Source organism: Ictalurus punctatus, chromosome 25 (assembly GCF_001660625.3).
Source record: "Ictalurus punctatus breed USDA103 chromosome 25, Coco_2.0, whole genome shotgun sequence".
NCBI lineage: Eukaryota > Metazoa > Chordata > Actinopteri > Siluriformes > Ictaluridae > Ictalurus > Ictalurus punctatus.
This window is the reverse complement of record NC_030440.2, coordinates 342,387-365,369: the sequence shown is the minus strand read 5'-3', so window position 1 is coordinate 365,369 and position 22,983 is coordinate 342,387. Positions and strand designations below refer to the sequence as shown.

Sequence of the window (22,983 nt, the reverse complement as noted above, 5' to 3'; positions counted from 1 at the left end):
TGAGCAAGCGTGGTGGGGTAGCATTGTACTGTCACTATACAGAGCATCCTCACTGGGAAAATAAAACCCCATTCTCATATACTTACATTTCATTTGATTTGCAGTACAACAAAAAGATAAATAATCTTGGAGGGGTGAATACTTTCAGTGCTTACATGTGAAAAAATAAGTACACTCCATGGACCATTGGAAATTGTTGTTGGGTTTTCTTGACATTTGGACGAGTAAACATTTGATCCTCTTTGAAACAGTGCCTGTTAATGACGTCGATATACTTGAACAAAAGCACAAGGAAAATTCACTTTTTAAAATAATTTATTCAACAGAAATATCGATAGATGTGACATACTTCTGTGGTAAAAGTAAGTACACCCTTGGCCTCAGAAGCTAGTATTGCCCCCTTTAGCAGAAATATCTTCTTGTAGGTGTTCTGTATAATTGTCCACCAGACTTGCTGGAATTCTTGACCACTCCACTCCTCCACTCCTCCAAGCAATATTCTTTCAGTTGTAAGATGTTTGAGGGTTTTCTTGCATGTTCTGCCCGTTTCACATCCCCCCACAACATCTCAATGGGATTCAAATCCGGGCTTTGACTCAATTGTTCCATAACCCTCCATTTCTTCTTCTTGAGCCGTTCCTTTGTGGATTTGCCCGTGTGCTTAGGATCATCATCCTGTTGAAAATCCACTTTCAGTTCAACTTTCGGACAGATGTCCTCACGTTATCTTCACGCACTCTTTAATATGATGCAGAATTCATAGTTGAATCAATAAATGCAGCTGTTCAGTCCCTGAGGCAGCGAAGCAACCCCAAACCATAACATTTCCACCACCGTGCTTCACAGTTGGTATGAGGTGTTTCTCCTGAAAAGCTGTCTTTGGTCTGCACCAAACATGTCTGCTGTGACTGTGACCAAACACCTCTATCTTCGATTCATCTCTCCAGAGCACATTATTCCAAAAGGCCTGGTCTTTGTCTATATGCTCATTGATAAACTGTAGTCCTGCAAAGGCTTTTTCCTGACACGCCTCCCACGCAGGTCAAATCTGTGCAATCTCTTTCTGATTGTAGAAGCATGCACTTTCACCCCAACAGCTGTGAGACTCACTCGCAGATCCTGTGATGAAATTCTGGGGTTCTTGGAGACTTCATTTTGCATCAGACGGTCTGATCTTGGGCTGAATTTGCTGGGACGGTCAGTCCTGGACTAGCGGTTGTTTGAAATCTGTGCCATTTCTAGATTATTTTCCTTACAGTGGAATGATGTATTTATAAATAATTTAGAGATCTTTTTAAATCCCTTACCAGACTCATAGGCATCCACAACCTTTTTACTGAAGGCCTTACAGAACTCTTTAGATCTTGGCATGATGACACCAAACACCTCAATAACAAAGGGAACATTAGACACTAGATATGAGAGGGGTTTAAATAAAACAAGTTCCACCTGCACTCCCTGAGCAGGTTCTAATCACTGGCACCCGATCTTGAAAATCTGTTCTGCTTATAGCAGCCAATCATTGAAGTTCTAAGTTGTATATTCAGGTGCAGACGAGTGTACTTATTTCAAGGGCATGTGCTGTTAACCCTGTTTCTTTGCCATCAGCCTGGTGTGCAGTCGGCATTCCAGTTCATCCCAAAGGTGTTCAGTGGGGTTGAGGTCAGGGCTCTGTGCAGGACACTCGAGTTCTTACGCTCCAACCATGTCTTCATGGAGCTTGCTTTGTGCACATGCTGGAACAGGTTTGGGCCTCTTAGTTCCAGTGAAGGGAAAATTGGGAAAGATATTTTATTCAGTTGTGTGCTTCAAGCTTCATGGCAACAGTCTGGGGAAGAACCACATATGGTTGGGATGGTGAGGTGTCCACATACTTTTGACAAAATCCATGCAGTAAAATTCCACTTTAATATATTTGCCTTATATAAACATAGAACTATAAATACAAAAAGTATGTTTTATAGTTTCAGGTAAAGAAAAAACACTGGATACCAGGAATGACCCATATATTTGTGGGTCATGATACACAATTTATATATATATATATATATATATTATACACGTGATGTTTACTGTGACGTGAGCAGTCTCCTTTCTGATGTGTATTATGTTGTACACCTTTACAAAAAAAAATAATAATAATGAAAAAGAAAAGAATTTAGTGCAATATTTCCCCCTTATTCCTGAACGCGTCACTATTATTACCCACATTCACTAGTGAAGTCACAGCTCACTACTGACATCTGGCGGCCAGTGCAGTGTTTTTAGATAATAAAAAGTGTGATTACCTTTCTAAATCTATTTGTAAATAAATCTGTAAAAGTATAGTAGCAAGCTCTGGAAATAGATCAAAATTTCAGCTTTCATTTCCTGATATTTAACATCTAGATGTTAAACAATTTAGAACACCTCCGGTTACCTTTACTGACAGAAGAAACCCCAATTCTGGGGTAAGCAAAAGTATTGGAACAGCCAGTGAACCATATTAAATATTTAGAACATTTAATATTCCATCTATATACGAGTGCATTACACTTCAACGTACAACATGTAGGAAAAAAGCAGTTCTTTATCAGATCATCTTCACAAGAGCAGCTGGAGCACTAGCCCCAAAACAAAACCCTGAAGATTCAATCATCTAAATTCATATCAAACTGAATGTCAAATGATGCTTGGATTGAATCCGATTGCGTTTGTTTAAACAAATAAAACAAATAGGCTACACAAAATACTTTATTTATTTTTTTTGGTAAAAACATACAACGCAAAGTCTTCCTTATTAGACCATATTTGTTCTTTCCTCCTATAAGCAATGCTGGGGTACTCTTTATTTATCCAATCAAAGGCAAAAAAAAAAAAAAAAAAAAGACCACTTCACAAATCCTATAACGTAATAAGAGCTCATTTACTGATTGACCAAAAGACATCGGGCTAAATTGCTGATGAAAAGAAATTCAAAACAGTAAGCACCAATAACATGTGAAAAGTTCCCATGTACATAAATGATGAAGTCTTGCAGTGTACATGCTGGATAAAATCTGCCCAGTTAATCAAATACTGTTCTTATTAGGAAACTTAAAATAACCTAACAAAACACTGCTTTCTGTGCAAATTACTTTTTCACTTATATATATATATATATATATATAAAAGAAGCTTTGGCATGAGATTAAACTTTACATATCAGAACTGTATCTACATTTCATCAGACTAATGTACTGAGATGAACAGCCTGGACACCGGAGACTCGGATGCACCGGAGACTCGGATGCACCGGAGACTCGGATGCACCGGAGACTCGGATGCACCGGAGACTCGGATGCACCGGAGACTCGGATGCACCGGAGACTCGGATGCACCGGAGACTCGGATGCACCGCGTGCATGTTCTACACCACGGTTTCCTGGGTATAGTTAGGAAAATCACAACGGGAGGTTTAGTTTAAATGAATGAGAAATGTGATCGTTGATGCCGTGTATCATGTACACAAAAAATACAAATAAAAAAAAAAAAAAAAAGGAATAGTAGCTAATGTATGAGAACAAAAGTTTAAAATAATATAAGCAATAAGCATTTCTGGCTAAAAACAAAACATCTTTACCACAGAGCATTTAAGGTTAAAATTCATTCCAAAACATTCTGCCATAAATTATATATAAAAATTCAGACCAAAAGTTATTCTTTTCCCCCCTTTTTCTTCTCATAAAAGCGCTGGTCCTGAGACAACACATCATAACTGTTATTACTGTACAGAAAAGTAATACATACAATTCATCAATTAATATCCCATTGAACATAATGTACAAAAAGCATTCAACTTAACGTATTACAGCAAACTACAAGAAATAAAACGGCAAGAAACACAAAGTTTCAACACCTCAATCATGGCAGAAGGTTATAGAGTTATGGCAGAAAATGCTCGAGTAGAAAAACCCTGTATGTACATGAATATACATAGGAGAGATTACAACTGGGGCAAAATTCTAAAGATTTGACAAATTATTCGAATTAAAAACTTTCTTCTAGGATCCAAAATAGCTGCCGAGTTGCTCAGTCATCCCCCTCTGCTGTTTCCTCACTCTCAGAACGAAGATCTTCATTCCCATGCCCCGAATGTCTGTGCGAGGGTTCTCAGTACACCCCGGGGAAGATGCGGTAAGGCACCGCTTTACAATACTGCTCCCACGCCAAGCCGTACTTCATCCTGCACTGACGCTCGTCCCGCACCGCCCGGTGCACCAGCAGGACGAGCAGGTACATCAGATAAAAATAAGGAATTACGTGATTAAAACCTGCGAGAGTAGAGAAACAACAGATCAGAAGATCTAATAAACAGATAATAACCAACCAGCTAGAAGTGTTTCAAACTGCAGAGGAACTGTAAAACTTGCCACATGTTAGGGACCAGGCCAAAGCCATGACGAGGTCTCCAAGGTAATTCGGGTGACGGACAAAACCCCAGAGACCAGACGCAATGAGGCTCTTTCCAGTTGCGGTCGGAATCGTTTTCAGATCTGATCAAATAAGCGACAGGTCCGCCGTTTACATTCGTCGTCATTTCATGAGGGTTTTGGCAAAAATGTACAAAATAAAGGGAAATACTTACGGGACAAGGCAGGATCGTATGGATTTCTTCTAAAAGCGAATTTCTGCGAGTTGGCTTTCCGGAATATGTAGTAGCCGACCACTGTAAGAATCGCAGAGGAACGTGCGTTAAAACGAAACATCTCGCCTTTTAACATGGCCTTTCGATTGTAAACATATTCTGCTAACAAAAGGACCTTACTGTTCATTAAGATGATGGGAACGATCCAAAACACACACAGGTCACTGGGGTGACTGGCAAGGTAGTATGACTGACAAGTGAAAGTAAAGGGAACCCAGGCCAGATCTCCAAAAGCCAGCATGAACCCAAAGCCATCGTGTACCATGTCCATCATGCTTAGAAGTTTCTCCTGAAAGACACACCAATCAGTTCTACAGGCCATGGCTGAGCAGTGAGTAACCGCACCCTCCCCCAACATGATGTCCCTTATTTGGCCAATTCCCAGGGAAAAAGTCACCTCTCCCCACCACTCCCTGCGACCGCCACCAAACAGGAGGGTGGAGTCTAACACACATGCTTCCTCAGACACGTGTAGTCAATACCACGTCTGTCTGAGCACTATCTACCCTCTCCTGCACACACGACGTTCACCGACGCCACATCTGTGCCACTAGCCGAACTGTGAGGTACGGACCGTATGGCTCTCTCGAGCTCCTGGTCACCGATGACCCGTTGCACCATTTAGGAGCCCACACCCTTGCTTGTTTAGACCTTGCCCACTCTGAAGATCTGACAAATGCGTTTTACGGAGTGGTTGCGTGTGGAGGTAAGACACTGAAATGCATTGCTCCACGTCATGCACCGTTTCTCATTTTTTGGGGGTGTAAAAGCTCAGTAATGACATAATGACGAACGTTAACTGGATCAGATTAACTGTACCTCGTGCCAAAGGCCATCAACAACCCAAAGCAGCTGGAAGGTGTTCACAAGCAGCATGGCTGAGGACGGCATGTCAAGATGCTGAAGGTTCATCTCAGCATGCAACATAGCGCAGTTAAATACAAGCTAACAAAACACAAATAAATCTAATTATTATACATCATATAAAGGTACAAAAAAGAATAATAATAATAATAATAATAATAATAATAATAATAATATTATTATTAACAACACACAAGGATCTAGTGTTTTTCCATTCAGATACGCCTCATCAGGCTTACTTAGTAAATTAAAAATAAAACAATCTATATTTTAAAGTGTAATTAGGTTAAAGTGTTTAAGCCTACCCAACCAATAAGTCCTGGGCGCATTTCACAGAAGAATTTGATATCAAAATTTTTGATTCGTGGATTCAGCTCACGTCCCATGAAGAAGTCGTATATCACATAACCTGAACAGGAAGATGTTAACAAGATGTAAACAAACAAATAAATAAATGTTTAAATTGCCTACTAATCCATTTAAGAGCATTATATACTTCACAGAACACAATTACCAGAACTGCCAGCTGGAGCACGGTCATCTTCAGAGGCCCAACGGGAACGGACAAACAGGTAGACGCTGAGGAGGATGGAGATGAGCAGGGCCGAGGTGTAGAACTGGAGGAAATGAGCGTGGATGTAGCTGAGATCCAGCCCATTATATACGCCAGCGCCTACTGCTATAGCACTGACGAGTAGCGCATAAAACCCTAACAGAGCACAGGACCACAGAGTGTATTCAAAATACAATCCCACACCGGTCATTCTTAAGGGGAAGCACTAAAACAAACAGATAAAATATATGTGTATATATATTTTATTTAAAGTCGTACCATTAATCCTGTATTTCAATGTTTTTCCATTCTTCAGAGGCATTCCATTAACAACCTTAGGGACAGAGAAAAACAAGTATGACTTATATATGACCCTTAGCTAGAGAAAGAAAAAAAAAAAAATAGAGAGAGAGAGAGTGAGAGTGAGAGTGAGAGAGAGAGAGAGAGAGAGAGAGAGAGAAATAGACTAGCCTCTTAACATGTCACTTAAAATAGTGAACTTACCACCAGGAGATAAATTAATTCAAGACAAAGTGTCCTGTTTACTCATCTCACATGACTTAAATCCTAACTATCCCTCCTGAACTAGAACATTGGGGTGGGGTGTGTGTGTGGGGTGGGGTGTGTGTGTGGGGGTGTTGTGCCGCTGGTCGTGGGACTGGGACGACCCACGTCGGACGGTTCTTGTGATGGTGTGGAAATACCTTGCCGACAGGGAGCAGCGAGAGGACAGCCTGGAAGAGCAGCCAAAGGAGCACGATGCCAAAAACCTGCCAGTCCCAGAGAGAGTGAAGTGGGGGAAGCATGTGAGGAAAGCCGAGGAGACTAGAATCCTTCTGGCTACAGAGAATAAGCAGTGCCAGAACCACCACAGGAAGCAGCAACAGCAAACACAACACACCTGAAGCACAACAGAACAGAGTCAACCAGAACCTAGAAATAGCTCCACGCAAAACAAGCAGAACCCCCACGTACCTGCAGACAGGTGAGTAATTATTAATGAGAATAAATACGTGGAAGAGTAAACATGCATCCAGAAAATATGAGGCCTTGAGCCAACAAGTGTGCTTCGTAACAGAGACCCAGTCATGAATTCATGTGACATTATCGAATTATAGACCCCCTCCCCTCCCCCTTCCATGCTCTGTGGCATGTATTAAAAAAGCTGACCTGTATTTTGGATCAAAGATATATCTGAGTGCCTACTGGAATACAGACGACAGACGAGGGGAGTCACTGAGTATTCGGGTATGCTACAGCCTTCGTAGTCACCCCATCGCCAGCTCTGATTGCGCAGCTGATTGAGGCCCAGGATCATACTGAGACACGGTTCTATTTGAACCCGTCACCCGTCTGACAGGAGACCCTCAAAGGTGTATCCTTGGACTCATTTGTGTACGTTGAAGCTTGTGTGAAAGTTTATACTCAAAATATGATGATGATGATGATGATGATGGGCCTCTTACCGATCCTTCCTCCAAACTCCAGGTCGGAAGTCTTGCTGGTCCTCTGTGGCGTCTCCAGTGACACAAGTGGCTTGGTGTTCTTCTGCTCGAACAGTTGCTCTTCCCCCTGGTCCTTCCTGCGGCGAAGATTGTAGCGAACACTTACCTGGTTCTCAGTTTCCTCCTTCACTTTCTGTAGGATAAAATGAGAAAAAAACCCACACACACACTAGGGTGATTGGGAAGTTCACAACATTCAAAACCACATCCAGGGCTACAGAGAGCTAACAGGCTAGAGACACACCGCTCGGACATTAAACCGTGTTGGGTAATGAACGTGTGTGTGTGTGAGTCTGTAACACAACCGTGAGCCAGATGTTTTCCAGCAGTCAGAGCAGACATCCCGGTGTCCACCAGTGTTTCTGTAAACAATGTGTGTTTTATTCACAGAGAACAAACATGCTGAATCCTCACCTCAACGGCTTTGTTAGCGGCGTCATTCTCCTCTTTCTTTTCATGCTCATTGTTGCTGTTGTTCACCAACGGCGCAGTCTAACACAGTCAGGACACACGAGGAACACACGTTAGGGAAAACATGCATTTTTAACGCAAAACCCGAAGAAACAAAACGTTTTATTGATGAAACGGTGGGGGGGGGACTGCACATGTGCTCATACACACACAACCAAAACGCTTTGATATAGACTCATTTATGTGATGTAATCCACGGTGAATTGTCCCACCTTGCGCTCGGTGATCCCAGGACTGGCTCCGGATGCACGCCGGGCCTGACCAGAATAAAGCAGTTAATAATAGATGAACGAATCGTCCACACTAGATTAAACAGAACCCTTTTCTACACGGTTCGAACTTCTTACCACAGGCGTGAGGCGCACCTCCAGCACGTCTTTAAGTTTGTCTCGGCGCGTCTCGGTGGTGTGGGATGAAGAGCGGCGAGACGTTCTCGCCGGTGAGCGCGAGCGACTACGGCGAGTACGCGCCGGAGAGCGGGAGCGAGACCGGGACCGAGAGCGGCCAAAAGCCTGCTTGAATCCAGTCACGCTCTGCAAACACAGCATGTGAATTTACAAGCAGTCGAACCCTTATGTTCATTTAATTAATAAATAAATAAAGATATCTGCGTCCTTCACCTTGATGTCTGCTTCCTTCAGCTCCAGTTCGGTGCCATCTTTGTAGATGACGGTGTAGAGCTGAGTCTTGGCGGAGTGCCTCAGCACCTTGACCTCGTAGTAGAGGTTACTGCCGGGCCAGCGGCCCATCACGGTATCTCCAGCCTGAAACCGCACGACTGGCATCTCTACCTACAGCACAGTTCATTACCATGGGTCTTAGTAAACGTGTGTGTAGTACCGGTACCTCAACATGAAGAGAAAGTACAGCGAACGACAGCATGTGGTGTTGATAATGAAGCTGCGGTGTCAGCAGTGCTGAACAGGCCTGGACCCGCCCGCCTCCGTTACCCAAAACTAATGCCCTGTGTAAATAAAGGGGACGCGAGCACCATGGGCTCGTCATAGCACTTCCAGCCACGTTACTACAACATCACGCAGTCCTGTATCTCCAAAAATAACCCAGACACAACACTCCCCAAGTCATCACCTGGGACACAATCCACCCATTACAGACATTTCTCTCATTCCAGGTTCCACCACCTTCCTGACATCTCACACCCCCCGAAAACACCAAGCTACTCCAACATCTCCTCTCCTCATCTCCAACATCTCCTCTCCTCTAATCTCATCTCCAACATCTCCTCTCCTCATCTCCAACATCTCCTCTCCTCTAATCTCATCTCATCTCCAACATCTCCTCTCCTCATCTCCAACATCTCCTCTCCTCATCTCCAACATCTCCTCTCCTCTAATCTCCCAGAGACGGTGAAGAGGAGCAAGGCAGGACTTCATGTGTTACACGGAGCTCGTGATTTTATATACATCTCACAATGAAAAGGTTCAACATCACATTTTATAATAAATGCAAAACAGATTTTAAATGAAAAGACATTCATACTGAGGATTGCGCGCGCGCGCGCACACACACACTCACGCACAGGGCCAAACCATGCAGATAAACTTCTCCTTTAACAAATCTGTTAGAAGGACAGAAAACGTCATCTGTTCAAACAGAGAATGAGAGAGAGCTAACCATGTTTACCATCAGCTCACATCACTGTGATTACATGGTGCTGAGAGAGAGAGACAGAGAGAGAGAGAGAGACACACACACAGAGAGACACAGAGAGAGAGAGAGAGAGAGAGAGAGAGAGAGAGAGAGAGAGAGAGAGAGAGAGAGTTAGCTTAGCACCGGAGCTGGTTAACTGTCACAAGCCGGTTAGCAAACTTTCTGAAATGACCAGCCCGAGCGCGCGCGCTGTTTCCCTCCTGTATTTAGTAACCCGTTAAACATGTAACCGACTCTGCGCATGCAGGAGAAATATTACCGCGAGCGCGTGCTCTAAATCTGAATAATAATTAGAGATCTGTGTAAAAGTTATTTCCTCCGCGCGCGTCTGGGAAACATAACGGGACTGCGCGAGCCGCGCTTCATCAACTCCCTCACAAAGACTGTTAGACTTCACACAGTAAACATTATCCCTAAATTAATAAATAAACAATTCCTACCTGTTTCTGCACAAACTTCACACAGGGTTACGTGAAACGGGATCTTTTTCCCTTTAAGTTCACAAAAAAAATGAATAAATGAAAATTTAAAAGAGAAATACGTGCTCGGCGCGTGCCTCCCTCTCTGACGACTCAGCCTACCGCAGCCGACGATGGCGCGAAGCTCAATGATTGGCTGCCAGAAGTCTGTTTTAAAACGGACCTGTTTTCTGATTGGATGATGCGTGATATTTTTAAAGCGTTGGCAAGCCGTGACGTCCAATCAGCGTTGGACTCTCCCCCGTTGTTCTGTTTACAAAATGGAGGTCACACTCATATGGAGTTTTCAAAACATGACTACGAGGCGTTACAGGACGGAGAAGACTGCATACAACACGAGTTGTCTCTCTCTCTCCGTCTGTCTGTCTGACGCCATTTATCAAACCTTCAGCTTTTTACATGTATTTTACAAGCTGTCGTAGTTTTTAAAACATATATATTTTATTAATCTTTTTTTTTTTTTTTTTTAATAGTTTGCTTAACCTGACTGGAGTGAAATGTAGATGTATAAAAGTAAAAGGATAAGACTAGACTTTGATAAATGATATGTACTATAATTAGAATATATTTAAATCTAATTATAATCCCATGCCATTTCATGGTAATTTGATTAGAATCGACGTCAGACTCGGTTCACCTTCACACCATCTGCATTAGGCCATATGCAACTGCAAACTTCCTCTCAGAATAGTTTCCCCTTTACTAATCCTTTGACCTCAAGTGAACTTTACCACAACATATTTAATTTAGCCCAGACCATATCCATACCAAAGTCCTTATAATACCCCCTGCCCCTATGCAGTTCCATTCAAAATAGCATTAGATCACGTTACACTTTCTGCCTCATTGGTGCTGATGGAAATAAGTTCAGGAGGATGTTGGTTTCAATCTAGCTGTGAGCTCTGCAAATGCTCTGCAGTTAAATCCCTCCTCTTTCCTGTTTACTGCCATTGAACCATCGCCACAAGAACAGCAGCAAATGAGCTGTGAAGTCAGGGTGATGTAATGCAACAGCGGATTTATATGAAGAGCTTCAGCGTCGTTCGAAGCCATGTTTTAGCCTGCAGTCATAAGAAATGCTCCCAGGATGTCATCAAACCAGGCAGCTTGGCATTTACAGAGCACAACGGATTCACACACAATTCTTCCAAATGATATTCGCTCAGTTGGTTTCTTTCAACTGATGACAGTCACTCAATAAAATAAAATAAAATAAATCCTGAGATTTAAATCCTGAGACCTGGTGACTGAACATCACACTCATCTAACCATCCATGCCCTGCAGATGGGGGCATGGTCATCCTGGAAGAGAGCACTCCAATCAGGACAGAAATGTTCGGTCGCAGGAGAAAGGTGATCAGTGAGAATTTTGGGATTGATTTGCAGCGACCCTTCATGCCCCTTCATTTCCATTCACAGCACTAATCTTATGAGCCATTGAACATTAGTTCAGTAAAGTTAGAAAACTATTTATCAGTCAACTCTGAACCTTAATATCCATTAATCCGCTATGGGTCAGGGTTAAAACCACCTGCCTAATGTTGTGTAGATTTCCCTTGTGTCGCCCAAACAGCTCTCAGCGGTCGAGGCATGGACTCCACAAGACCTCTGAAGGTGTGCTGTTGTATCCCACCCTTTGACAGGTGCCACTGTAACGAAATCATCAATTATTCACTTCGCCCGTCATGGCCGATGTATTTATTTATATGATGTAGGTATTTCTTACAGTTTGCAAGGTTCTCTCATTACCCTTTAAGAAGCAGGGCTTTCCATGTTGGCTAAAATGGTTTGTTTGTCGTTTTTTTGTGTGTCCAATACTTCCTTGAATAGGAAAATTCACACAAAACAACAGATATATTGCAATTTTTTTTTTATTTCATTTGCTTAAACAAACAAATCAATGTTAGCATGTAAGAAATGTCTAATTAATATGAGAACAGTATGGTACAAGGCGAATGATAAAATAGAAAAGGAAAAAAAAGAGAAGAAAAGAAACCAATAAAATGCATTTTGTGGACATTCAATTGGAGCTTATCCAACACACACACACCTGAAAAGTCAACTTGGTCTCAGCCATGTCTGAAGATGGATGTGTCAGCTTTTTAAGAAAACACAGTTGACGATTCATCATTATTCAAACGCAGCAAACCTTTCAGACCTCAGAATTATTCAGAATAAACCACTTTTAACACAAACCTTACTGTAATAAAAATGGCATGAAGAATAAATGCACATTTTGTTTGAAACAAACAAACTTAAAAATCTCCCTTTTATACTCCACTATAGCAGGATGTAAAACACGAATGAGGTTATGATTAGCCGTATAATTATTACTCGTCATTTTTAAAAAATATTTGACATATTAAATGCGACTTCAGAACAAGGCACAAACCATGAAGATCACAAACAGATTTATCCACGTATGAAATCAATCTCGATTGCAATGTTTCTCGTCCGTAGCCTTCCATAAAACAAAAGGCAGCTCAGGACAGTGTGGTGTTCTGGAGATTGTTACCGTTGACCTTTGGTGGGACTGCCACACACGGGGCGATGACATCATCAGCAGTAGCATTATTTGATCTTACAGGTTATTAAAGTGCAATCAATGCTGTCTCTATACATACTTTCTGATTCCTTGATAGATTATGTTGGATGATCAGGAATGGGGAAGGGGGGGAGGTTAAGAAAAAGTTTTGATCAGGGGTTTTTAAGAGGGACTGTAAGCAAATCGCAATAACCATGACAAAATGCTACTCTGAGGGGAAAAAAAAATTATAGTACATTTACAAGCTCAATAACAACAACAAAAACCATCATCAGTCTCCAGTCATGCTAATTTTATGCTGTGAATGAATTTTCCACCTCTGATCATACATCGAGCGTTTAGACTTGCAATAGTCTTGAAATTCGAAAAAAAAAAAAAATCATTCTAGTTAATAAAGCCCGACAGAACCAGAATCTGGAAATCAAAAAATAAAAACACAGTCCAAAAGACTCTTGAGGATGTACCTGCGTGAATTAATTATAGCTCTAAACAGGTTGTCCATGTTTACAGTTTATTAGACAAAAAAAACCTTGTGTGCAGTTTAAAAACACTCTCTCACTCATTCAGCGACGGGGTAATAGATAATTCCAGAAAAAAAAAGAAAAAAAAACGACAGAAATGCACATGGGGAGGAAAACAGAGCGTCAGTGCTACACTTATTGCTTATAAATTGAAAACAATAAACGATTTCTGTTTCGTGGCAGCAAGATTTCCCATAGCATTCAGAACAAGACATGCACTAAAACCGAAAAAGAAATAAGAGAAGAGCCTGCAGTGGACCAAGAAATAGTTTTTTTTTTGTTTGTTTTTTTAAAGAAAGAAAGAAAAAAAGAGGCTAGTTGTTATTAGCACTATCTACAGATGCGGTCTTGTTGAGATTGGCATTTCACCCATGATTTTGACTGAGACTATTTGGTAAAAAGCTACAATGAATTACAGTAGAGAGGCATCATCTCACCCGATCATTCCAAGCCATTTTCCCAACATACAAAACAACGGTAATTAATATCGTACAGTGGTTCATGAGATAGACTTTTGAGCATTCATCTCTGAATGTCCCTGGGTAATTACCAAAACTGATGCTGATTATCCTCAGATTGCATGACTAAGCTACTTCATATGGCCATGGAATATATTAGAACAGACATAATTAAACGAGTTGAAGAATATCTATTTTGTCGTTAAAGTACATACTCGGATTATAATGATATCAGGAAGACGAGCTTTACAAAGTCCTGCAGTAAGAAACTACAACCCGGTCCTTCAGCTGCTTGTCTGGACTGACTCTAAAGGTTTTCCTCAGCCGTGTGAAGCAAGCCAAGCTAAGCTAAGCGCTACTTCCCGCTAATCTGACCAAACAGGACTGCCCTTTGCTGAGCAGATGAGCCAAATAATGAATGTCACCTGCTGGAAAGTACAGTCACTCTTCAATGATTAATACAGTAAACAGTTCAGTAACAGGTTGTGTTTTTCCTCCTCGAAAACGATTGCTCATCTTTCTATGATAGAGTAATCTTTTGCATATTGACAGTCACTTCTTTATAAAGGCTGCGTCCCACTCGCTAGTTGGAACATTGAGGGAAATTCCACAGCCTGAAATCACACCTATGGCATCTCTTCTTGGTACTTGTAGCCCTAAAATGGCATTGCCATCAAATGCTTCTTCGGAATTAGCACGGTTATTGTTATCACCACAAGTTTAAAATGCTTTTGTAAAATGTCCATTACCACTGCATTTTTAGAAAGTGTCAGAACTGAAGCTGGCCTTGAGTGATGGACCATGGTTGGGAAATAGTTGGGGAGTCATGGTCTCCTATGCAGAGCTGGACTTGCCCAACTCCTCCCTGATCGCTGGAACACAGAAAAACAACAAGAAAATGATGATGATGATGATGATGATTACTATAATAAAACAAGCTAAATGAATATTTCTGCATCTGTAAATTTCAGGCTGAACTGACATTCATCTTTCAGAACTACACGTTATAACTGATCATTTATTGCTCTTCAATAGAATTCACTACACACAAGCAACACGCCAGTATAAGGTGGCCATCTCGGATGCCTGAAATCAACCTTTTTCTAATCACAATTTGGCATCATTCTGCCACATTTTAGGAATTGTTGCAGAAAGCTGCCTCATAGTCTCATAGCTCGAGTGCAAAACTGTTGACTGTATGAATATGCATACATACACATTTATACACTGATCAGCCATAATATTAAAACCTAATACTGTGTAGGTTCCCCTCTCCTCGTGCCTCCAAAACAGCTCTGACCCATCGAGGCATGGACTCCACAAAACCTCTGAAGGTGTGCTGTGGGATCTGGCACCAAGACATTAGCAGCAGATCCTTTAATTTCTGTTCGTTGTGAGGCGGGGCCTCCGTGGATCGGACGTGTTTGTCCAGAACATCCCACAGCAGCTTGATCGGATTGAGATCTGGGGAATTCGGAGGTCGTGTCAACACCTTGAACTCTTTATCATGTTCCTCAAACCGTTCCTGAACAATGTTTGCAGTGTGTCAGGGAGCATTATCCTGCTGAAAGAGGTCACTGATATTAGAGAACACCGTTACCATGAAGGGGTGTACTCAGCCTGCGACAGTGTTTACGTAGGTGGTACGTGTCAAAGTAACATCCACATGAATATCAGGATCCAAGGTTTCCCAGCAGAACATTGCCCAGAGCATCACACTGACACCGCCGACTTGCCTTTTTCCCCCATAGTGCATGCTGGTGCCGTCTCTTCCCCAGGTATGACACACACACACACACACACACACACACACACACACACACACACACACACACACACACCCGTCCGCATGAAGTAAATGAAAACCTGATTCATCAGACCAGGCCACCTTCTTCCATCGCTCCATGGTCCAGTTCTGATGTTCACGTGGCCATTGCAGGAGATTTCGGTGGTGTACAGGGGGTCAGCATGGAGACACTGTCCAGTCTGCAGCTACACAGCTCCATACGCAGCAAGCTGTGATGCTCTGTGTGTTCTGACTCCTTTCTATCAGAACCAGCATGAACTTTCTCAGCAGTTTGTGCTACAGTAGATCTTCCGTGGGATCGGACCAGACGGGTTAGCCTTCTCTTCTCACACGCATCAGTGAGACTTGGGAGTCCATGACCCTGTCTCCAGTTCACCGGTTCTCCTTCCTTAGAGCACTTTTGGTAGGTACTAACCTCTGCATTCCGGGAAACCCCACAACACCTGCTGTTCTGGAGACGCTCTGACCCAGTCGTCTAGACATCACGATCTGGGCCTTATCAAAATCGCTCAGATCCTGACACTCGCCCATTTTTCCTGCTTCCAACACGTCAACTTCAAGAACTGACTGTTCACTTGCTGCTTAATAAATATCTCCCACCTACTGACAGGTGCCATTGTAATGAGAGGATCAATGTTATTCACTTCACCTGTCAGTGGTTTTTATATTATGGCTGATCGGTGTACACACTCACTCACACACTCTCACAGAAAATATTACCATCAATAAGTTCTTCTTTCAGTTTTGACAGTTCCTTCCTCATCTCCTCCAGAATGTCCTGAAATATTATAACATTTTTATTGCCATGGTCTTTTTGATATATCCAGCTGAACACAGTAATTCTACTTAAAACCTTAAATACAAGTCCTGTAACTTAAAAAATATATATATATATAAAAATAAAAATAAAAAAACCACACACAATAATCCTAACATTTGGTTGTAGATTAATGACCTGTTTCAATCTATCATAGTCCAGAGTTTCTGTTGGCACTCCATTGGCACTTAGGGATCCAGTAGGAGTGGGCGTAGACCTTGGCCTGAGAAACAAATAAACAGGATGTCGGTGAATGACAGCCACAGAAATAGAAATAAATTAGTAGCGGAGTAACAGAAGCGTGTTAACAGTGGCAAGTGTCTAAACATATTTCCACGACGTTATCAGCTGGAACTTTCGGAGAAATTACACTGGAATCCCAACAACCTGCTGGGGTTGAGATTTCAGGCATGGCATGCAGGTAACATGCATTTAATACAAACACAATAAGACACATTCATCATATATACCGTCATACGACATGTTTGTATATTTTAAATTATACTGTATATATTATATAGGTAAAAATATCTGAAAATATTAGGATGTAGTACTTTTTTTTTTCTGATTAATTGTGTCTTTTTTGTTCGGCAGTGTGGCGTTCTGAAAGTCAGAGGACGCCGAGGCGGTGCGATTTCAGTGTTTACGGTTCCGAGCTACAAATCGTATCGGGTGTTTCGGCACTGAATGGCAATCTGCACGTACGTTAAATTGGTTCGAACCGCACGTGACTCGCATCAAAGAATCTCCCGAAGCTGTGGTTTTAAATCATTCGCGTGTCAAATCTGACGAAGAGCTTCGTATTTCAAACACGTCTGTGAACGGAAAGGCGAGTGGGAACTGATCGTCCCATCACGTTAACGTTACAGTTCACATAGTGGCTGCTTCATCGGTGACATACCTCCATACATACCAGCTCAGGATAAAAATCAACAGGAATTAGTTTAAAAGTGCAAAAAGCACCCCAAGCTGCAGTACTGCTCCTAGAACAGTGTAGGCATGCGCACACACACACACACACACCCCAACAGCAGCCTTATCACACCCTGACACACACAATGCCAACAAGGTAATCACCAGAGAGTACAGACAACGTGGCATGATATCTGATCATCTAACAGGAAGATAAATGAATCCAGGGACCAGTGCAGGGCTGAATTCCCTTTCACTGACCTCCATGATGCCTTTTTAAATTTAAACTGCGTTAGGTGTTCTCACGCAAGATAAAATTGGATAAATTTGTTTGGAGGGTGAAAATGGCTCTCTCCTGTGAGACGGACATTAAAAATTCTTGAAAGAAAAAGGAAACGCCCATACACGCGCGTGTTGAGGGCATGTGGCCTTATCTTTTAAGCCGGCTGTGAGAGTTGGCACAGACTCCCTGCAGACAGAATTTTGTTTTAATCATTTGCAGCATTTGACACTATAGCACCGCAGCACATTTATCTGCCCTGTGATGCTCTGTTCAGGAATTCCCTCCAGGATCCTCCCGCCCCAAAAAAGTCCAACTGAATTCTACATATAAATGAAGGCTTCATTTAATATTAATGTAACTTACACACTCCTTGTTTTTGGAGTATATCACTAAACTATGCTGCAAGTGTGCAGGGAGAATACATCCCGCCGGTAGAGGGTGTGTGTGTGTGTGGTGATTACATTGTTGGAGGAACTAGTAGGTTTGTCCACCTGAAAGTAAAGTAAGACACGCGCAGAACCATCCCTCAACCTGCAGAGAACACTCTCCAGCACCAAAAAAAAAAAATAATAACAATAATAATAATAAAAGAGCTCCCCCGAAATCACCAGGCTCTTATACCTGTTTAAGGAATCGCAGTACTTTTCAGTACTCATCTGATTTCTCCATGGTGCATCCCGTCTGCGAGAGTAAAGACACTACAGCTGGTCAGAAAAGTGGAACTGAGACACCGTGTATAGAGCCTCAGTTCGTGGAGATGAATCCAAACTCCAGAGTTTTAAACTCTTACAGCAATTTGACATTTCCAATTACACAAAGTCACTTCAATTAAAAAAAACAAACAAACAAACAAACAAAAAAACAGTACATCAATATCTGCAAATCACTTACTCGAGCGTCCTGTTGGAAAACATTAGCATTGAGAAACGACAGAAACGTAAACCAGTCAACAGGACGACCCGCCTCTACTTTCTCTACTAAATAAATGTAGTCTCGTACCGACCCAACGCTACAGGAATCATGTTTCAAGTTTAACGGTAATGTGTATATGTGCGCAGACGGACAGGCACGGTTATAAGCAGCAACGCCATTTTAGTACAGCTTTAAATCTCCTGATGAAGCACGTCCAACCCAAGCCCACGCTCTGCCATGCGGACTTGTGGAAGCGCAGGGCGAAGCAGATGCAGTGTTTCACGTGAGGAGGAACACACCTGTGATGGTTTCTAATCTCACGGTCTATAGTGACGTGTGGAAATGTACGTGAAAATCGTAGAGAGAGGTCGTGGACGTGCTGCTTCATACCTTCCAATGACTGGGGATTTGCTACCGTTTATAGTGTTTGTCCTTTCCCATGGCTTTCTGGGCATGTCTGCATGGGGAAAGGGAAAAATGAGAAGAAAAAAAAAAAAATTTACTTACACACACACACACACACACACACACACACACACAGATATGTACACACACGTACACACTCCTCTTCTGGGAAGCGAATTCACACTGTTGTTCTTACCTGGTGTGCTACAGGCCGACAATTTTGGAGTAACGGTTGCTTCGATTTCTTCCTGTGGGACAAAGCAGGTGGAGCTCTTAGTGTGAAGGATATAGAGGGCAATAGCATTCAATACAGTCAGAGTCACTGATGACTGCCTTGTGGGCAGTTTCGTATCAGATCGCAGGAAAATCCGTGAAATAGGAAACCGTTTCTGCTAGGCAATCCGCAGCGCTGTGGACTCACCGCTTTCGGCTCAGGCTCTGGTGATGATCCTTTCTCTGTGATTCTTCTTCTGCATTAGAAGCAAATAAACAAAAACAACCAGCAATCTTCGGTCATATTGTATTTTATACAAGTTGAAGGCCACTTGAAGGAAAAGCCCACCCTTCCGTAAACACATGAAATATGTTCATATGAAATGATTCGTGTACGAGGAGTCAGCGGTTGCGCACCACTCCGACGCCACACAGCGCATTTAAATTCAAATCTACGTGATGATGATGGGGTTTTGCTCTTAGCTCCTAAAAACAGAAAAACAGAAAAACAGCAAGAGCTTCTTTCTCACCATTTTGCAGTGATGTTCAATGTCACATTAACGTCAAAGTATGGGACACGGCAGAAGCTGGGCTCAAAGTCCCAGAACGCAACGTAGCTATATGACATTCGGCTAGATAATAAATATATGAATGTATACTGAAAGTAAATATTGATAATGCTAGTTTTTTTCAGGGTGGATTTTTCCTTTAAATATCTGATATCATCTGAAAGTCCACGTGACTAGATCATACTCATCATGGATACAGTCACATGAAAGAGCGGTAAAGCGTTTTCCCTCGCTCTATTATTCAGTGAAGGAGAAAGATGAATATAACCCACTGCACTTGTAGCACTGACGCATTTACTTTGTCCACGCTTAAAGCGCCACTACGGAATGGAGAGTGTTGGTACCTCCTGGCCAGTAGGGCACTCATCTCCTCCATGAGTCCTCCTCCTCCTCCTCCTCCTCCTCCAGGCAGAGGACCGTTTCCTCGGGCAGCCTCGGGCTTGGCAGCACCGGGAGCCACCACACCTCCGATGGCCACACTAGAGGGCTCTTCATTCTGCAACAGAAAACATTGGTTGTGTGTGAGTGTAATGAACTCTTACATCGGACTCATCTGATCGTTCAGAGCACAGTGAATTAAAGAGTGCATGGTTGAGGAGAAAGTACTAGGTTTTAGATGATTTGCAGTATGTGTACTGATGTATCCGTGGTGCTTTCGCAGCGCCATGACACATAGGGTTAGTGTACAGAAGGGTAATATTGGTCATCTAAAATCTATTCCCAGAGTTAGTGCTAGGGTACACTCAAGATTTTCATATACATTACCCTCGACACTCTCCGTAACTTGGCGCCTGCGAGGGCAGCTGCCAGGCCGGACAAGGCCTTGTTGTCATCGCCAGTGGGGGAGGGAGTAAAAAGACCAGAGGGTAGAGGCGGCGCCGGAGGCGGAGGGGGAGCAGGAGGCGGGACCTGACCAGATGGAGGTGGAGGTGGTCCAGGCGGAGGAGGCGGACCTGTGGGAGTAAGTGTGGTGGGGAGAGGGGGAGGTGGAGGTGGACCAGGAAGGGGAGGGGCTCCAGCAGAAGTTGGGGTCACAGTGGAGCTGGGTGGGAGAGGGGGTGGAGGAGGCAGGGTGGGGACAGCCTGCACTGAATCTGTGGAGAAAAAAAAAAAAAAAAGAAAAAAAGAAAGCGCCATCAGATTAGTGAAGGATGAGTTATACAGCTACTTCATTTCCACACAGACAGCTCTTCTACACGCTGGCGATAAACGGTCATTCAAAATGAAGCAAACAAATGATGGTCTGGTGCAACATAACTGAAGGTGTAGTTTATGAACAAAAACCAAAAGACCGCGATGAGCAATCAAAGCTGATCGAGTACTCCGAACAGACGGTACTCCGAACAGCACACATGACCTCGGACTCGTGATGAAATTTAAACACAGTGAACACCTTCTAAATAATCAAATTAATAATAATTAATACTTTCTTCTTTTTTTTTTAACTGTAATAAAAAAGTAACCTATTGAAGCATTGCAAACACAGAACTTTCTATTAAAAAATAGAATACATATCCATAAACACAGGTGACAGGAATATCATTTCAGACCAGGACAATGTCTCCATGAACGCACACGATTAATGATGCTGGATATCTCAAACACAAACACTAAATATGAGGAATATCAAAAGCAAGTAGCAAAACTGTGTTCGTCTTAGTGGTGCCCGACTCTTATGTTTACTGTGTAGGGCATTAGTGACAGCTGGACATACACCACAGATATATCTACATGGTGGATTGTTGGGGGAAGGGGGGGGGGGGGTCATCAGCGAGATCCATAATAACCACACTGAATAAGACAACTAAACAAAACAAAACAAGTTACTCATGGCTTCTGAGACTACTCAAAAAATGTTAGCAACACTTATGAGAGACAAAAGAAAAAAAGTCATGCCATGTTAATCCACGCAGACATCCAGCAAATAGATGACTGAGAGCATCAGCACCTCATGTTCTCCTCACAGATGGAGAGGAAGGTGAGAAATCAAACTACCCAAAAGCTTAAGATAACAATTCTCATCCAGGAAAAGCACCAAATAACAGTCGTAATGGCTTAAGGCACTTAAGCACTGGTACTCCTTGGAACCCCTTTCTTGGTTTAGTGGGTTAGTGGAGGCAGAGAGACAGACAGAAGAGGCCTTACCCGGCTCTGGAGCAGAGGAGTCTCCCAGCACCGAGTTTACAGAGCAATCAGCATTGGCAGGGCAGGCTGTAGAAGGAGAGGGGATAACAGGAGGCTGGGTGGATGGACAGGACACATAGGGGGTCATGGGGGTGGTGAATTGGGGCAAGGAATGAGGAGGCAGGGGTGGAGTCGGGGGTGGGGGAAGGGGCTGGCCCAAGACTGGGGAAGAGGCATGGTATTGAGTGGTGACTGGAGGCCCATTGGGTGCTGTGGGTGAGGAGGAAAAAAGAGGACTAGAGGCTGGAACGGCAATGACAGGCCGGGGGCCGGTGGCTTTGCCAGGGGGGCTGCTGATCATGACCGGAGGCGATGGCGGTAAGGGCGTGAAATTGGTGGACTGGCAGACCACAGTTTTGGAAGCTGGGGCAGGAGGCAGAGCTGAGGGTGTAGGCTGAGCCGGATGCCGCCGAGGGACGGTGGCATAATGAGGTAGGACTGGGTGGAAGGCAGAGCCTTTCGAAGTGGCAAAACGAGAGGCAGAGTGGCGTAGAGGAGGGGTGGGAGGCGGGACTACAGAGGGTGAGGAAGAAGGAGGAGGGTAGTTGGGGGTGGAAGGGGATACGGGTGAAGAAGAGGCAGAGCTCTTGTTGCAGTCTGGAGGTGGAGGGGTGTGGAGGGTACTCTCAAAGGCTGAACACACCAGGAAGGGAAGCCGTGCAGTGAGAAACAAGACAGAGAAAGGAAAGGAAGAAAAAAAGAAGGAAGAGAGAAAGGGAGCAAATGAAGCAGGAAAACCAGCACAAACCTACATCTCCATAATTAATTTACTTATTTCTCAGACAAACTAAAATTAGTACAATCTGTTAGATAAAATCATTAATGTCTTTAAAAGATGGATCAGTCTAAGCACACATGGCCAATCGAGTAGGTGAAGGATGTGGTCTCTCATTCAGTACTTTCAGGAGCCAGTACCAAAAGGGATCGTTGGTCTAACTCCTAAAAGCACACCTCGTTGTAGATTAGTCGAGCTAATCAATCAACGCACACGAGTTATGTGTCTGTTAACCATTCGCTCCATGCCAACTGAGCACTTATTAAAAAACAAACACTTAAAGGAAATTGTGAATTTGTAGGAAACTCATGTCACTGTTTTGTCCATGAGAGGACACTCCCTTAAAAAAACAAAAACAGTCTGTACAGGTGAT

At 43.0% G+C, this 22,983-nt stretch overlaps 2 protein-coding genes across 12 annotated transcripts in view; both read right to left on the bottom strand.

Annotated features, from left to right (window-relative positions):
- Positions 1–2,720: 2,720 nt before the first annotated feature.
- On the bottom strand, positions 2,721–10,337 carry lbr (lamin B receptor). Its single transcript, XM_053675623.1, has 15 exons — positions 10,171–10,337; positions 8,680–8,850; positions 8,407–8,592; positions 8,272–8,316; positions 8,003–8,080; positions 7,550–7,721; positions 6,788–6,984; positions 6,363–6,417; positions 6,045–6,239; positions 5,836–5,939; positions 5,486–5,611; positions 4,787–4,955; positions 4,607–4,687; positions 4,392–4,514; positions 2,721–4,292 (listed from the first exon to the last, which is right to left on the bottom strand). Exons 2-15 carry the CDS (start codon positions 8,842–8,844, stop codon positions 4,132–4,134), a joined length of 1,857 nt encoding a protein of 618 aa, XP_053531598.1. The 5' UTR covers positions 8,845–8,850; positions 10,171–10,337; the 3' UTR covers positions 2,721–4,131.
- A 1,725-nt stretch (positions 10,338–12,062) lies between these two features.
- Positions 12,063–22,983, bottom strand: part of enah (ENAH actin regulator) — a 51,993-nt gene continuing 41,072 nt past the window's right edge. For 5 of the 11 annotated variants that reach the window (XM_053675617.1, XM_053675613.1, XM_053675616.1 and 2 more), the window contains 10 exons: positions 21,797–22,468; positions 20,417–20,745; positions 19,924–20,147; positions 19,291–19,339; positions 19,066–19,117; positions 18,855–18,921; positions 18,174–18,233; positions 16,496–16,580; positions 16,261–16,318; positions 12,063–14,605 (listed from right to left, as the gene is read on the bottom strand). In XM_053675617.1, coding sequence (XP_053531592.1) covers positions 14,568–14,605; positions 16,261–16,318; positions 16,496–16,580; positions 18,174–18,233; positions 18,855–18,921; positions 19,066–19,117; positions 19,291–19,339; positions 19,924–20,147; positions 20,417–20,745; positions 21,797–22,468 — 1,634 coding nt within the window. In that variant the 3' untranslated portion in view covers positions 12,063–14,567. The remainder of the gene's footprint in view (positions 14,606–16,260; positions 16,319–16,495; positions 16,581–18,173; positions 18,234–18,854; positions 18,922–19,065; positions 19,118–19,290; positions 19,340–19,923; positions 20,148–20,416; positions 20,746–21,796; positions 22,469–22,983) is intronic. The other 6 variants (XM_053675615.1, XM_053675614.1, XM_053675618.1 and 3 more) reach the window with 6 other exon arrangements.